Source organism: Hyperolius riggenbachi, chromosome 10, assembly GCF_040937935.1.
Source record: "Hyperolius riggenbachi isolate aHypRig1 chromosome 10, aHypRig1.pri, whole genome shotgun sequence".
Classification (NCBI taxonomy): domain Eukaryota; kingdom Metazoa; phylum Chordata; class Amphibia; order Anura; family Hyperoliidae; genus Hyperolius; species Hyperolius riggenbachi.
This window is the reverse complement of record NC_090655.1, coordinates 289,687,326-289,705,168: the sequence shown is the minus strand read 5'-3', so window position 1 is coordinate 289,705,168 and position 17,843 is coordinate 289,687,326. Positions and strand designations below refer to the sequence as shown.

The window sequence follows — 17,843 nt, the reverse complement described above, 5'->3', positions numbered from 1 at the left end:
AATACTACAATTCTCTGGAAGACGAGAGAGAGGTAGTGAGAGGGAGAGGGAGTGAGGAAGAGAGTGAGGGAGAGAGGGAGTGAGGGAGAGGGAGGGAGTGAGGGAGAGAGAGAGGGAGAGAGAGAGGGAGTGAGGGAGAGAGAGGGGGGGAGAGAGAGAGGGAGTGAGGGAGAGAGAGAGGGAGTGAGGGGGGGAGAGAGAGAGGGGGAGTGAGGGGGAGAGAGAGAGGGAGTGAGGGAGAGAGAGGGAGGGAGTAAAGGAGAGAGAGGGGGAGTGAGGGAGAGAGAGGGAGAAGGGTAGGTACAAGGCTACAAGAGCCTAACTAAACTCTCCCTAGCAGAGTCTGTCAGCAGCTGTCCCTTAACTAATTACTGTAGGCAGACGAGTGAGTAAAACTACAGCAGAACTTTGCCTTTTATAAGGGGGGGGGGGGGCTCCAAGGATGAGTGCAGTCTGATTGGTGACAATGTGCCTGCTGACTGTGATGTAGGGGGTCAAAGTTCTGCTCAACGGAGCATTATGGGGCGAATCGAACTTCCGCAAAAGTTCACCTTTGCTGGCGAACACGAACCACCTAAAGTTCGCCTGGAACCGTTCGCGGGCGAACCGTTCGGAACATCTCTACTTGTGAGAACAGATCCTCAATAAGAGGCAAAGGATATTTGTTCTTAACAGTGATGTTATTTAGACCCCTATAGTCAATGCACGGTCTAAGACCTCCATCTTTCTTTTGAACAAAGAAGAACCCTGCTTCGGCCGGAGAACTAGAAGGGCGGATAAAACCCTTCTCTAAGTTTTCCTTGATATAGTCTTTCATAGCTTTCTTTTCAGGACCAGACAGGGGGTAGATATGACCTCTAGGAGGCATAGTACCTGGACGTAGATCAATAGGGCAATCGTAGAAACGATGCAGAGGCAATTTGTCCGCTGATTGGGGGGAAAACACATCAGAGAAGAGAGCATACTGTTTAGGAACCCCCTCTGCAGACAGACATAGAGTGTGCAATGGCAGGTTTTGTAAACAATTCTTAACACAAAAGGAAGACCAAGACGTGAGTTGTCCCGTGCTCCAGTCAAATTGAGAAGAATGTTTCTGCAACCAAGGGAGACCCAGAACTACGGAACATGACAACATTTTCAAAACATAAAATTGCATCTCCTCCACATGAAACAACCCAATCTGGCATGAGAGAAAGGTTGTCTGAGAAAGTGGCTGCTGATCTTGCATAGGAGAGTCATCAATGCCAGTTACATAGAGTTTTTTTCTCCATGGGTATTAAGGGAATTCCCCATTCCTCCACTAAACTGGCATCAATAAAATTCCCAGCTGCTCCTGAATCGGTGAAGGCTTGAGAAGAGTACTCACAATCCTTCACAGACACTTTAATAGGAAGCAGCAATTTATCAAAAGTTTGGGGTGATTGTGCATCGCCTAGGGGTACACCCCTGACAGAACCTAGGCGGAGCAGTTTACCGACTTCTAAAGACCATTCTGCACCACATGCCCTCCTGCCTCCTTCTCTGCCTCTCCGAATCAGACAATCTAGTGTGTCCCAACTGCATGGGTTCGTCTGAGTGTGTGACAGAGCTGGAAGGTAAGCCAAAAGAACGTAAAAGTGACCGGGATCTACTTTAGTGGTGATAGCGGATCCTACGGTCAATTTTAATGGCCAGAGCAATGGCTTCCTCCAGAGCGCTAGGCTCAGGATGCCCAATCAAGACTTCAGACACTGAATCAGATAAACCTAAATTGATCTAAAAGGGCATAGTTTTCCCACCTAGAGGCGCTAGCCCTCTTTCGAAATTCTGCCGCATAATCCTCCGCAGAACGGTGACCCTGACGGAGGTTACGGATCTTACACACAGCAGTGGCAGCTGTATCAGGATCGTCATAAATTGCTGCCATGGCATCAAAGAAATCACTGACAGATTTTAATGCCTCATGGTTAGGTGGTAGGTCATAGGCCCAAGTTTGGGAATCACCCTGCAGGAGTGTTTTTACCAGGGTGACCCTCTGATGCTCATTGTCAGAAGCAATAGGTCTGACTTCAAAGTAGGACTGACAACGATTCCTGAAGTTACGCAAATCGCTTCTATGTCCCGAAAACTTTTCCGGCAACGGCATTTTGGGCTCAGGTACCAAGAGAACTGGTGGAGCAGTTTGAACTTGCTGCTGCGGCTGCAGTCCGCGAACAGCCGGAGACAAACTGTCCAACTGTTGCTGTTGGTTGGTTACAGTGGTGTTTAATTTACCAACCGCCAGCTTAAGAACTTGTAGTTGCTTGCACAGCTCTTCCATTTCGATTTGGATCTGCTGTAATGTAACAATCTGCTAGTATGTGAGCACTAGCAGACTGACAAATATCAGACGTTCTCTAAATGGGAAACGTCTACAGACAGTGTCAGTAGAAGGCGGCACTAACACTGAGTACAGATAATGAGAATGGTCAACAGGCAGGGTCGGTAACAGATCTGACATATAAGGTACAAAATCGGCAGGCAAATACAATGTGAGTGAACAGGCAGAGGTCGGCAACAATCAGATATGCAAAGGTGCAGAATCGGCAGGCAAGGGCTAAGTGAATGTTCAGGCAGAGGTCGGCAACAGATCAGATAGGCAATTGTACAGAATCGTTAGGCAAAGGGAAGTCAGATAACAGGCAATAGTCAAATACAGTATAACAGATAATCAATAATAATAGTAGGCTAGCTAGTATGGAATCCCCGGGGTCCTGCTGGTTCAAGTCACACACGGATCTGACTAAGGTCTGAAGCCTTCACTGCGAAGTGTTAGCTAGAGCAGATAGTGAGCAAGTGTTAGAACAGAGCTTAAATAGCCCGGGTAAGTATGAGAACACACCCCCAAGCCGTTTGGCCAATCAGGAACCGGAGGCGGAGTCCTACATGTCAGCTGACCAGCTGTCAGCTGACACGCTTCCTGAGAGCATAAGAGGAGCGACGCTGCCAGCGCATGCGTCCGCCCTCACTTTCAGTCCGAGCATCATGGGGCCGGATGCCTGCAGACACGCTGTTGACATCATCCCCGCCGATGCGGCCGGCCGCACCGGAAGTGCCAGATGCGCTGCCAGCCGAGGAAACATCAATTGAGCTGGTAAGCGCAGGATTACTGACAAAATCGTCCTTGCTGTGACTGCCCACTGAGAGACATCTCCAGTGGTGTTGGCTAAGCAAGTGCTGTATTACTGTGATAAAACCTAGCGTTTTTGCACATAAACACCTGTACTATACCACTATTTTATTGTTTTTTAGTTAGCTAGCTTGTGTAATTTTGTGATTTCAGTCAGTGACAGTCAGACTCTGTACTGCAGCAGCTGCTAGTTAGGTCCTGTGTGTGTGCAGGCCAGGCCTGCTGCTGCTTGCCTGCTATTAGCCTTAGCTACAGTATAGGTTAGGGAATAGGATTACCGTGTTATTGTGTAGTTAGTACTGCAGTGCAGTTAGTTGTTAGAGTAGTACTGTGTTAGCCTACTACATATTACTGCAGTGCTGCTGTGCTGAGCAGTGTCAGCGTGACAGATAGACCGTTAATGTGCACAGTCTGTCCTCTGCTGTCTGTCACTCCGTGCTGATTTTCTTGAAAGTCCAACCCCGATTTTAATAAAGTACAAGTACCCTACATCATCTGGTGACATCACATATAAGTTGTACTATGTCTGCTGGCACTGGCAGCCGGGGGAGGGGCAACAAGGCCAAAAGGAGAGGGAGCAACATTGCGGCCACCATCAGCAGTTCTGCCGCGTCAGTGTCCATTCCGCCGCTAGCCACTGGCAGTCCAGCTGTTAGGGGTAGTAACGCTGCAGAGACGCAGCAGTGTGTAGTGGCCATTTTCCAGCTGATGATGGATGAGCAGGCCACCACCAGCTCTACAACAGGGACCTCCACCCCCACCAGCACTCCTGTTCACAGGAGCAGCAGCAGCCACCCAGCAGTTCCTGGGGACTCGGTCATCACGTCAACCCCAGTGGGCAGCCTACCCTCAGTGAGCGCGCTTTTCACTCCAGGCACCCCGATCACAATCAGCAGGGCTGTTACCAGCTGAGAGTTTGAGGAGGATATTCTGGGTGCATTGGGCTACGTGAAGAAGTCACAGATGCAGATGGTGGTTGGGGGGGGCAGGTTCTTGCATGTGGCAGCAGAAGAGGAGTTTGGGGGTCATCATCCCAGCAGCAGTTGTTTGAGGAGGGGGAGTATTATGTTGATGATGAAATGAAGGACCGTAATTACCATCGACAGGAAGGGGATGTCAGCTCTGAGTCTGAGGAGGAGGATGCGTCTGTGGATTTGGCACGGAGGATCAGCATTGCAGACAGTGGCAGGAGCAGCAGTGGGCGTGGAATGCGGGACCCACAGCCTGCTGCTTCATCTTCTGCCACTACCACCAGCCGCCCCACTCAACCCCCAACCACCACAGGGAGAAAAGCCGCAGCATCCCATTCAATCTTCATGTTCCTAATCTGGCGGATTTTCACTCTGCCCTCATTGGACAGCAAGTTTGCTGTATGCAATGTGCGCAAACTAAAGCTGAGTAGAGGTTGTGACCCCTCCAAGTATGGCACCTCCAGCTTCATCACCCATCTGTCCAAAAAACATTTTGTTGAGCATGAGGAGTTCAAGAGGCTGAAGCAAGCTGGCACTGGCAGTGGTTAGACTCAGAGCACCAGAACCCCCTCTGCCACTCCTGCAAACACTGAGGCCTGTTCAGGCAGCCAGTCCTCAGTGGCCTCCTCTGCTCCCTCCACCACTTCTCGTGCAAGCAAGAAATGCCACCAGACCCTGTTGGGCAAGTCTTTTCCTGTTGTTGGCAACAGGGGGACATGAAGTGGCTGGGGATCACTATGCCTGTCTTACCACCCTTTACCACCACAACCTCCTGGCTCCTGCTGATTGTTAACTATTACTAACTAAGATTGGTTCACAATATTTTTACAGCTGTGGTACCAACGCGATGTGCCATGGTACAATCTCCGGCATGCTCCTGGCACATGTTACACCTGCTGCTGAATTGCCCTGCTACTGCTGCCTGTGCTGCTCCCACCGCCAGGGTGCCACAGGCCACTGCTGCTACCACCTATATTTAACCCAAAACACAATTGCTGCGTAATTTTTTTGAGGTGTCGCGGCTGAAAACTGTGATGTCCTAGTTGTGCGTTGGACTTTGGACACAATGTGGGCTGCACGACCACTGTTTGGAACCTCCTGATTTTAATTTACAGCCATTTTTTTTTCTATTATAACTCCCCACATAAACAATTACTGTTTTTCTTTTAAAAAAACATGATGCTTCGTGCATCATTTACTATAAAAGACGTTTTGGAAGCAATTTAAAGGCCACTTCCGGTTTTCAATCCGGATACCTGGATTTTATTATTATTATTATTATTATTTATTGTATTTATAAATCGCCAACATATTACGCAGCGCTGCACAATAGATAAATGGGGTAACATACAAGGTAGAACATACAGGAAACTCACAAAAAAACAAGATCTTGCAATGATTTGATAACAATACAGTGTCATAGGTCAAGATAGAGACTGTTCGAGTCTACAAGAGGGGTGGTTGTGAGTAAGATTGCATAATCAAGCTGGAAACACTAAGGGAGGAGGGCCCTGCCAGAGGCTTACAATCTAAAGGGTGGGGGTGGAGACAATAGGTGCATCTTTTGAGAGGGTGTCTAACAGGACATATTATGGTGCTGGTGTAGGGGGGTATGCGAGCGTGAAAAGGTGAGTCTTGAGAGCTTGTTTGAAGGTATTAAAGGTAGGGGCGAGTCTGATGGCTGGTGGGAGTGAGTTCCAGAGAGTAGGGGCAGCCCTGGTGAAGTCCTGCAATCGTGCATGTGACTGAGATATGCGTGGTGTGACTAGGCGCAGGTCATTGGAGGATTGGAGGAGGCGGGCTGGTATGTGCCTGTGGACCAGATCAGAGATGTAGGTCGGGCAGGTCTTGTGCACTAATTTGTAGGCCAAGCACAAGATTTTGAAATTGATCCTAAAGCTGATGGGGAGCCAGTGTACGGCTTTACAGAGCGAAGTTGTAGAGGTGCTGCGCTGAGAAGAATGTATCAGTCTGGCTGCCGCATTCATTACCAATTGAAGTGGGGCAGTACGGTTAGAGGGGAGGCCAGACAAAAGAGAATTGCAGTAGTCTAGGCGGGAGATGACAAGGGCGTGGATAAGGAGTTTAGTGGTGTCAGGGGACAGGTAGGAGTGGAACTTGAAGATGTTGTGGAGGTGGAAGTTGCAGGATCTGGCAATACCTTGGATGTGGGGTGTAAAGGAAAGTTCAGAGTCCAGGGTAACGCCTAGACAGCGGGCTTGGGAGGTAGGGCGGATGGTAGTATTTTCAACAGTGATGTGCAGGTCTGGGAGGGGTGCAGCTGTGCAAGGTGGGAATATTAGAAGCTCAGTCTTGTCCAAATTAAGCTTCAGGTACCTGGCGGCCAACCAGGAGTAAATGGATGAGAGGCAGGCGGAGACTTTGTCTATGGTAGAGGAGGAGAGATCTGGGGTGTGGAGGTATATCTGGGTGTCATCGGCATACAGGTGGTAATTGATACCAATGGAGGAGATAATTTTGCCAAATGAGGTAGTATAGAGTGAGAAGAGTAGTGGTCCTAGGACGGAACCTTGAGGAACATCAACTGAGAGGGGTGTAGGAGTGGATGAGGAGCCATTGAAAAATGTTGTGAAGGAGCGGTTGGAGAGGGAGGAGATCCAGGCTAAGGCTAGGTCCTGAAAGCCCATTAACTTCAGGGAGTGGAGGAGGAGGGAGTGGTCGACAGTGTCAAATGCCGAGGAGAGGTCCAGGAGGAGCAGGATGGAGTATTTACCTTCAGCATTGGCAAGGGCAAGGTCATTGACCACTTTGGTGAGGGCTGTTTCTGTAGAATGGGCTGTGCGAAAATCAGATTGCAGAGGATCGAGAAGGGAGTTGGAATTAAAGAAGTTGGTCAGGTGTTGGTGGGCCAGGCGTTCAAGAATTTTCGAGGCAAAAGGGAGGAGAGAGATTGGGCGGTAGTTGGATGGCAGAGCAGGGTCAAGTGAAGATTTCTTTAGCAGGGGAAGCACAGTGGTCTGTTTGAATACGGAGGGGAAGATGCTGGTGGAGAAGGAGAGGTTGAACAGGTGGGTGAGGACGGGGGCCAGATCAGAAAAATGTGGGCGGAGAATCAGATGGGACCAGCTCTAGGGGGCAGAAAGTGGCAGGTGAAGTTGCCAGCAGCTGGTTGACTTCCGCCAACGTGACAGGATTGAAGGAGGTAAGGGAGGAGAAAGAGGCAGGAGTCGGATGTGGTGGGGAGGCGGGGGCGATGGAGTGGAGGAGAGAAATATCCCTCCGGATGGTTGTAATTTTGTTGATAAAGTAGTTTGATAGGTCAGTGGCTGAGAGGGTGGAGGTTGGGGGGGGGAGGTGTGGGGTTGAGTAGGGCATTGAAGGTGGCAAAAAGACGATAGGGGTTGGAAGCTTGGGTAGCGATCAAGCGAGTGAAGTATATCTGTTTGCTATCAGCGAGCGCAGTATGGTACATCTGCAACTTGGTCTTGTATCCCAGGAAATCTTGGTTGTGGCGGGATTTCCTCCATTTGCGTTCTGCAGCTCGTGTCTCATTTTGTAGTTTTTTTGTGAGGGCAGTGTGCTAAGGTTGGGGGTTGGGGCGACAGTTGGTACGAAAGGTCAGGGGAGCAGCCTGGTCTAAGGCTGCAGAGAGGTTACTGTTGTATTGAGCTGCCGCTTCATTGGGGCAGGTTAGGCTGGGGAGGGAGGAGGAGAGGGAGTGGAGGGGTGTGGCTAGTACATTGGGGTCAAGGTTGCGCAGATTAACCCGGATGATGGGTTCGGATATCCGGATCTATGCGGATCCCGGAATGGTTCAAATTCGAATATCCACATTTATCCAGATAGTTTACTATCCAGATCCGAATCAACCCGGATAATAATGCTTGGGTATCCGAGCATCCCTGTTAAGCAGTCAGCGGCAGCACAGAAGACCATTGCACCTCACTGGTGGTACCACAGCATCATAATTTTGCCCAAAAGCATCCGTGGACCCTGACGGTGAGAACTGCAGTAGGTAAAATGCTGCAGCAGGAGGAGTAGTGTGTGGCAGCAGCAGCAGCATATGAGGCCATGGGACATGATGGGTGGCACCACAGCAAAACATTAAATGAACCAGGCCAATTAGGAGTAGGTTCTAACTTGCGTTGGAAAGGCAGGCATAACTAAAATTCCCAGCCACTTCATGTCCCCCTGTCCTGGACGCTGAGGAGGGAGCAGAGGAGGCCAATGAGAGCTGCCGAGAGCGCAATGGAGGAAGAAGTGCGTTGTTGTGCTGCTGTGGTTTGACGACCATGAGGGAGGGATGATGATGCTGCTGCTGCTCCTGAATGCCACATGGTTGGTCTCCTGCTCTGACCACCCCCTTCCTGGTCCTTCAGCCTCTTAAACTCTGCAAAATCATTCTGGTGCTGGGTCCTCAGATGGGCCTGGAGGGATGAGGTACCCATCTTGGCCACGTTGCAGCCACGGCTCAAGATTTTTTTTGCAGGAGTTACACACTGCATAGCTTACATCCAGGGTGGACAAATAGAAATAATTCCATATTGAGGAGGTAAACACCCCCTACGGTACGAAGTGGGTGCGGCGGCTCTCCCTCGGGTTGGGGGTTGTGTGGTGGTGCTGGTGATGGTGGTGCCAGCTGAAGCAGTGGCCTGTGTTCCACGCCCACTGCTGGACCTGCCCCTGCCTGACATGTGGCGATACTAGTGTTGGGCGAACAGTGTTCGCCACTGTTCGGGTTCTGCAGAACATCACCCTGTTCGGGTGATGTTCGAGTTCGGCCGAACACCTGACGGTGCTCGGCCAAACCGTTCGGCCATATGGCCGAACTAAGAGCGCATGGCCGAACGTTCCCCGAACGTTCGGCTAGCGCTGTGATTGGCCGAACGGGTCACGTGGTTCGGACCCGAACGCGCTCTGATTGGCCGAACTGTCACGTGGTTCGGGTAAATAAATACCCGAACCACGTCATATCTCCGCCATTTGTCTGTGGGTTTAGCTTTGGGTAGGCAGGCAGGGTAGTTCGCGCTCCAGCCACGCTAGCCAGGGTCCCCCCCAGTCATTGTGTGTCGCTGCTGGGAATAGTAGTACACCGCTCGCTCAGCATTCTGTTTACTGCCACTCTGTGTACCTCGCTCAGCCACACTATATAGCATTCTGTTTACTGCCACTCTGTGTCTGCTGGGAATAGTAGTACACCGCTTGCTCAGCCACACTATATAGCATTCTGTTTACTGCCACTCTGTGTACCTCGCTCAGCCACACTATATAGCATTCTGTTTACTGCCACTCTGTGTCTGCTGGGAATAGTGGTACACCGCTCGCTCAGCCACACTATATAGCATTCTGTTCACTGTTCTGTGTCTGCTTGGAATAGTGGTACACCGCTCGTTCAGCCACACTATATAGCATTCTGTGTACTGTTCTGTGTCTGCTGGGAACAGTAGTACACCGCTCGTTCAGCCACACTATATAGCATTCTGTGTACTGTTCTGTGTCTGCTGGGAACAGTAGTACACCGCTCGCTCAGCCACACTATATAGCATTCTGTTCACTGTTCTGTGTCTGCTGGGAATAGTGGTACACCGCTCGCTCAGCCACACTATATAGCATTCTGTTCACTGTTCTGTGTCTGCTGGGAATAGTGGTACACCGCTCGCTCAGCCACACTATATAGCATTCTGTTTACTGTTCTGTGTCTGCTGGGAATAGTGGTACACCGCTCGCTCATCCACACTATATAGCATTCTGTTCACTGTTCTGTGTCTGCTGGGAATAGTGGTACACCGCTCGCTCAGCCACACTATATAGCATTCTGTTCACTGTTCTGTGTCTGCTGGGAATAGTGGTACACCGCTCGCTCAGCCACACTATATAGCATTCTGTTCACTGTTCTGTGTCTGCTGGGAATAGTGGTACACCGCTCGCTCAGCCACACTATATAGCATTCTGTTTACTGTTCTGTGTCTGCTGGGAACAGTAGTACACCGCTCGCTCAGCCAGAGTATATAGCATTGTGTTTACTGCCACTCTGTGTACACCGCTCAGCCAGACTATATACCATTGTTTACTGACACTCTGTGTACACCACTCAGCCACACTATATACCATTGTTTACTGACACTCTGTGTACACCGCTCAGCCAGACTATATACCATTGTTTACTGCCACTCTGATTCTGCTGGGAACAGTAGTACACCGCTCGCTCAGCCAGACTATATACCATTGTTTACTGACACTCTGTGTACACCGCTCAGCCAGACTATATACCATTGTTTACTGACACTCTGTGTACACCACTCAGCCACACTATATACCATTGTTTACTGACACTCTGTGTACACCGCTCAGCCAGACTATATACCATTGTTTACTGCCACTCTGATTCTGCTGGGAACAGTAGTACACCGCTCGCTCAGCCAGACTATATACCATTGTTTACTGACACTCTGTGTACACCGCTCAGCCAGACTATATACCATTGTTTACTGACACTCTGTGTACACCACTCAGCCACACTATATACCATTGTTTACTGACACTCTGTGTACACCGCTCAGCCAGACTATATACCATTGTTTACTGCCACTCTGATTCTGCTGGGAACAGTAGTACACCGCTCGCTCAGCCAGACTATATACCATTGTTTACTGACACTATATAGCAGACTATATAGCATTGTGTGTACACCGCTCAGCCAGACTATATGCCATTGTTTACTGACACTCTGTGTACACCGCTCAGCCAGACTATATACCATTGTTTACTGACACTCTGTGTACACCGCTCAGCCAGACTATATACCATTGTTTACTGCCACTCTGATTCTGCTGGGAACAGTAGTACACCGCTCGCTCAGCCAGACTATATACCATTGTTTACTGACACTCTGTGTACACCGCTCAGCCAGACTATATACCATTGTTTACTGCCACTCTGATTCTGCTGGGAACAGTAGTACACCGCTCGCTCAGCCAGACTATATACCATTGTTTACTGACACTATATAGCAGACTATATAGCATTGTGTGTACACCGCTCAGCCAGACTATATACCATTGTTTACTGACACTCTGTGTACACCGCTCAGCCAGACTATATACCATTGTTTACTGCCACTCTGATTCTGCTGGGAACAGTAGTACACCGCTCGCTCAGCCAGACTATATAGCATTGTGTTTACTGCCACTCTGTGTACACCGCTCAGCCACACTATATAGCATTGCGTACTCTGCCAGTCAGTGTGTATATTGCTGGGATCAGTAATACTCCACTCACCGTCAACCACTATATGAGCTCAACATGAGTTCCCCAGAGACCTCCGCTGTGAGCAGCACTCCCAACAACAGCAACAGCCAACGCCCCACGCAAGCTATAACATCCACCCCAGCAGCCAGTGGTCAGCAGCAGCCCTCCCCGGAGGAGAACGTTGTGTCCATCAGTCCGTCGCCAGAGCGATTAATGAGGGCTGCCATTGAGGAGATGATGGGGCCTGATGTGGAGGAGGAGGTCTGGCTCAGGCCAGCATCCCAAGTTAATGTTGAGGACGATGAGGGGTCTGTGTCTGGGGATGTTGGGGTGGCAGAGGTGGTGGGTGGGTCAGACTCAGGAGAAGAGTTGTATGATGAGGATGATGATCGGGACCATCTGTATGTGCCTCAGAGTCCGACCCCGGAAAACATGTTGTATCGTGTGTTTAGGTACTAAAATCTGCGTTCCCTCCCAGTAGTGTTGGGCGAACAGTGTTTGCCACTGTTTGGGTTCTGCAGAACATCACCCTGTTCGGGGTGACTATATAGCAGACTATATAGCATTGTGTTTAATGCCACTCTGTGTACACGGCTCAGCCACACTATATAGCATTGTGTTTACTTCCACTCTGTGTCTGCTGGGAACAGTAGTACACCGCTCACCCGCCACTGTATAGCATTGTGCTCTGTGTCACTGCTGACAATAGTGGTACACCGCTCACCCACCACTGTATAGCATTTCTGTACTGCCACTGTACTGCTGCCAGTCAGCGTGTACTTTAAGGATAAGTGAAATGAGGAAGAAATCCGGTGAAAGAGGGAGGGGCAAGGGAAGAGGTGTTTCCCCTGACGGTTCACGTACAGGCCACAGGGGAGCACCCAAGAAAACCCACTCAATACTGCCCATGTTGTCCAGGACAACAACCCTCACAGATCCAAAAGAACAGGACCAGATAATTACTTGGATGACCTCTCAAGCGTCCAGCAGTGGGTTAAGCAGCACCAGCACATCACGCACGAGGTCCGAGTCCTCAGCCAGTTAAAGTCTGGGCTTTCTTTGAAGACTGCACTGAGGATGTTACCATGGCGATTTGCAAGGTGTGCAAGACCCGCCTGAGCAGGGGGAAAAGTATTAACAACCTCTCCACCACCAGCATGAGCCGCCACATTCTATCCAAACATCCCACTCTGTGGGCAAACGCGGCAGGACAGGGTACCACCAGCAACACTGCCTCCCTTGGGTTCACCAGACTCACCACCAGACCCGCCTCAGCAGCAGCAGTAGCCCAGCCATTGCGTGGTTCACAACATTCACAAACATCAGACGATGCTGACACTGTCACTTTCCGGACTAGTGCTCTTGAGGTCTCCCAGTGTTCATCAAACACAACAACCAACAGCCCTTCGGTGTGCAGCGCTACGGTTGAGTTGTCTGTTTCTGAGATGTTTGAGCACAAGAGGAAATTGCCAGCAAATGACCCCCGGGCCGTGGCAGTAACAGCCAGCCAGCATAGCCAAGCTTCTGGCCTGCGAAATGCTGCCATATCGAGTGGTGGAGACAAACAGCTTCAAGGGCATGATGTCAGTGGCCATCCCACGTTACGTGGTTCCCAGCCGCTACCACTTTGCGCGCTCTGCAGTGCCTGAGTTGCATGAGCACGTGGTCAGCTAAATAACCCGAAGCTTGAAGAATGCCGTTGCCTGCAAGGTTCACCTCACCACTGACACCTGGACGAGTGCGTTCGGCCAGGGTCGATACATCTCCCTTACCGCGCACTGGGTGAACCTTGTGGAGCCTGGCAGCGATTCCTCACCTGCTACGGCGCGGGTGTTGCCCACGCCGCAAACAGCTGGATAACAACAGCAGCACCTACCTCTCTGACTCCTTCTCCTCCAACGCATCTCAAAGCTGTACCTCATCCGGAAATGCTAACCCAGCACCAGCAGCAGTAGGATCGTGGAAGCAGTGCAGCACAGCTGTTGGCATGCGTCAGCAAGCGTTGCTGAAGCTGATCTGCCTTGGGGATAAGCAGCACACAGGGGAGGAAATTTGGAGGGGAATAAAGGAACAGACGGATTTGTGGCTGGCACCGCTGGACCTGAAACCGGGCATGAAGCTAGACACCTGGCACGAACTGGCAATGTACGCAATAGAGGTGCTGGCTTGCCCGGCAGCCAGCGTTATGTCGGAACGCTGTTTCAGTGCTGCCGGAGGCATCATCACAGATCGGCGTATCCGCCTCTCCACAGAAAATGCAGACCGTCTGACTCAAATTAAAATGAATCAATCCTGGATTGGAAACGACTACGCAACACTCCTGGACCCCAACCAAGTAACATGACCGATGAACATCTGGGATGGTTTAGCGTTTCCGGTCCCTGTTTATTGAACCTCTCATCTGTATTACATTTATGACTGCATGGCGGCAAAAAGCATTGCTGCTATATCCGCACGCTTTTTGTCCTCATGCAAGGCCTGGGTTGTTGTGTCTCACAAAGCGTGGCCTTCTCCTCCTGCGCCTCCTCCTGTTCCATCACGTGTGCTGCTGCTGCTGCTGGGTTACCGTTGCCGCGTGGTCCCTGTTTATTGAACCTCTTATCTTTATTACATTTATGACTACATGGCGGTACAAAGCATGCTATCCGCACGCTTTTTGTCCTCATGCAAGGCCTGGGTTGTTGTGTCTCACAAAGCGTGGCCTTCTCCTCCTGCGCCTCCTCCTGTTCCATCACGTGTGCTGCTGCTGGGTTAGCGTTGCCGCGTGGTCCCTGTTTATTGAACCACTTATCTTTATTACATTTATGACTGCATGGTGGTACAAAGCATGCTATCCGCACGCTTCTTGTCCTCATGCAAGGCCTGGGTTGTTGTGTCTCAAAGCGTGGCCTTCTCCTCCTGCGCCACCCTCCTCCTGTTCCATCACGTGTGCTGCTGCTGGGTTAGCATTACCGGTCCCTTTTCCTGGAACCTCTTATATGTATTACATTTATGACTGCATGCCGACAAAAAGCATGTTACCTGTGCAAAGAAAACAGACATTTCCCGCATTTAAAAGACAGTTTTCCCTTTGAAACTTTAAAATCGATTTTCTCAAAAACTATAAGCTCTTTTTGCTAAATTTTTTTTTCCTCTTGTACCCACTCCCAAGGTGCACATACCCTGTAAATTTGGGGTATGTAGCATATAAGGAGGCTTTACAAAGCACAAAAGTTCGGGTCCCCATTGACTTCCATTATGTTCGGAGTTCGGGTCGAACACCCGAACATCGCGGCCATGTTCGGCCTGTTCGGCCCGAACCCGAACATCTAGATGTTCGCCCAACACTAGGCGATACAATATCCTACGTTCCTGTGCCTCATCCTCCTCCGAGCTGCCTTCCGGGGCCTCAGGCACATAAGGACAGTCCTCAATCATCCTCATCGTCAGGAAACAGCTCGTCTCCTGACCCCCCAACCATCTCCCCTCCCCACCGCTAGGCCCAATACCCCCTTCCTGCCCGCTATCCCTCCAGCTCTGCGGTCCCACACGGCTCGGGTCCCCATAGACTTCAATAGGGTTCGGTGTTCGGCCGAATATACCGAACATCTGGATGATGTTCGGCTGACCCGACCCGAACAGCTGGGTGTTCGATCAACACTAACACAAACCCCTCCTCATCCAAAATGTGCTTGTGCTGCTGGCCTGAGCACAACCTCCTCCATATCAGGCCCCATGATCTCCTCAATGGCAGCCATCAAGACGCTTCCAGACACCAGCCTGAAGGGCAGAATGCTCTCATTGCAGGTCTGACCACTGGCTGCTGGGGCGGATGTCACAGCAAGCGGGGGGCGTTGCCTGCTGCTGCTGCTGCTGGGAGTGCTGGTCACAGTGGAAGTCTGGGTACACATAATGGGCTGCTGCTCCGCCATCATCTCCACCACTGCCTCTGACTGACTCTCCTGAATGGCCACACCATGACCTAAGGTGCTGAAAATGGTTGCCAACGGCGGTAGCGGTGCTGCTGCTGGACTCCTCTCTGCTCCATCCCTACAGCTGAGTGCCTTCTCACTAGCAGTGGACCAGTCCCATATGTGGCGGTGCAGATGGCATTCCCTCTCTTGCCTCGGCCCCTACCAGACATTCTCTATACACAATATTTGAAGGTGGAAAGTGCGCTGCTTTTTACTGTCAAATATACGGTATGTGTGGGGAGAGACGGAGTATAACAGGGAGCTTTATTTATTGATTTATTTTTTTAAACAGACAGAAAAGAAAACAAAAAATGCACAGATGGCACAAGTACTCAAAACAATACAAATAGAAATAAAAGTATCAAATACAGTAATCAAGCACTAAAATCAGTGAACACGTGCCTGCCTGCACTACGCACAGCACAGTAACTGCACACTGGCACAGCACAATGTCACTGACTAAAAGTAACTTAAGTTAATCACTGGCTGGCTAGATAAATACCAGTATCAAATACAGTAATACAGCACTAAAATCACACTAGCACTTTACACTGTCACTGACAACTACACGGACTACAACTAACTTCAGTTGGACTCTGCACTCTGCACTAACTTCAGTTAGACCTGGACTCTGCAGCTGAGATCTCCTCCGCACAGGCAGCCTCACCATCCAGCACCCAGCAGCATGACATTTGCTCAGCATTCCTGGATTCTGCAGCTGAGATCTCCTCCGCACAGGCTCACCATCCAGCACCCAGCAGCATGATGTCTGCTCAGCATTCCTGGACTCTGCAGCTGAGATCTCCTCTGCACAGCCTCACCATCTAGCACCCAGTAGCATGATGTCTGCTCAGCATTCCTGGACTCTGGAGCTGAGATCTCCTCCGCACAGACTCACCATCCAGCACCGAGCAGCATGATGCCTGCTCAGCATTCCTGGACTCTGCAGCTGAGATCTCCTCCACACAGGCAGCTTCACCATCCAGCACCCAGCAGCATGATGCCTGCTCAGCATTCCTGGACTCTGCAGCTGAGATCTCCTCCGCACAGGCAGCCTCACCATCCAGCACCCAGCAGCATGATGTCTGCTCAGCATTCCTGGACTCTGCAGCTGAGATCTCCTCCTCACAGCCTCACCATCCAGCACCCAGCAGCATGATGTCTGCTTAGCATTCCTGGACTCTGCAGCTGAGATCTCCTCCACACAGGCAGCCTCACCATCCAGCACCCAGCAGCATGATGTCTGCTCAGCATTCCTGGACTCTGCAGCTGAGATCTCCTCCTCACAGCCTCACCATCCAGCATCCAGCAGCATGATGTCTGCTCAGCATTCCTGGACTCTGCAGGTGAGATCTCCTCTGTACAGACTCACCATCCAGCACCCAGCAGCATGATGTCTGCTTAGCATTCCTGGACTCTGCAGCTGAGATCTCCTCCACACAGGCAGCCTCACCATCCAGCACCCAGCAGCATGATGTCTGCTCAGCATTCCTGGAATCTGCAGCTGAGATCTCCTCCTCACAGCCTCACCATCCAGCACCCAGCAGCATGATGTCTGCTCAGCATTCCTGCACTCTGCAGCTGTTCTTCTCAGAGCAGGAGAGCTTTAACTGTTTCACTGCCTAGAGCCTCTGCAGAGACCACTACAATACCTGCTTCACATCACACTGTGCTTCCTTCACCGACAGTGACTTCATCTGCAGCCCAACATAAATCTTCCACAGGCTTTTGCCCAGTACACACCATGCAATGTCCTGTCACATAAATGTGTCAAATGCATTCTTTTCGACAGGTGTGATCTGATTTCCGATAGTTTTTCTGATCTATTTTCCAATCACTACAACACAAAATTGGTCAGAAAAATGATCGGAGATAAGATTGGACCTGTTGTAAATAATTGATTCCACCCATCTGTCTGACGCAGAATTGCATGGTGTGTAGCAGGCATTAGCAAGGAATGCTTCTGAAGATTACAGAGATAGCGATCTCTATGCTGGCTTTCTGGCTGCACAGCATGTGGATAGGGAGGTGGATATCTTATCTTTCAGTATGTGTGCACACCTATATGCTTGCAGGGCTAGAAACCCTATACGTATCTATCATACTGGCTGCATTCCTCTGTACTATTGCCCTCATTAATAACCCATATTGTGGTACAGGATCCTTCATTAGGGCTAACTGTGTGATTTATGCATTTACAGGCAGTGCTGGGACCAGAGTTATGCCCTTGTGTAGGGTTAGTACTGCGTTATCATCAGTGGCGTAGCTAGGGTGATTGACACCCGGTGCGGATAATTTACCGACACCCCCCCCCCAAAAAAAAGCGAAGCGCGCAGTGGCAAAAAATCGGGTGTGGACATGACGTCACATGGGTGGGGGTAACTGTAATGTAACTGTAACCGTAAGGCAGTGGGCAAATATAAGTAGCCAGAATAGTTGCCCCCAGCATAGGTTAGGTAGGTGCCCCAAGTATAGGTTAATTAGGTAGGTGCCTCCAATATAGGTAGCCAATATAGTTGCCACCAGTATAGGCTAGCTAGGTAGGTAGGTGCCCCCAATACA

At 50.4% G+C, this 17,843-nt stretch overlaps 1 protein-coding gene across 1 annotated transcript in view; it reads left to right on the top strand.

The window, feature by feature from the left end:
• LOC137537289 (zinc finger protein 850-like) overlaps positions 1–17,843 on the top strand; it is a 347,039-nt gene that overhangs the window by 223,998 nt on the left and 105,198 nt on the right. Inside the window, exon 4 of the mRNA XM_068259367.1 lies at positions 16,490–16,627. Coding sequence (XP_068115468.1) covers positions 16,490–16,627 — 138 coding nt within the window. The remainder of the gene's footprint in view (positions 1–16,489; positions 16,628–17,843) is intronic.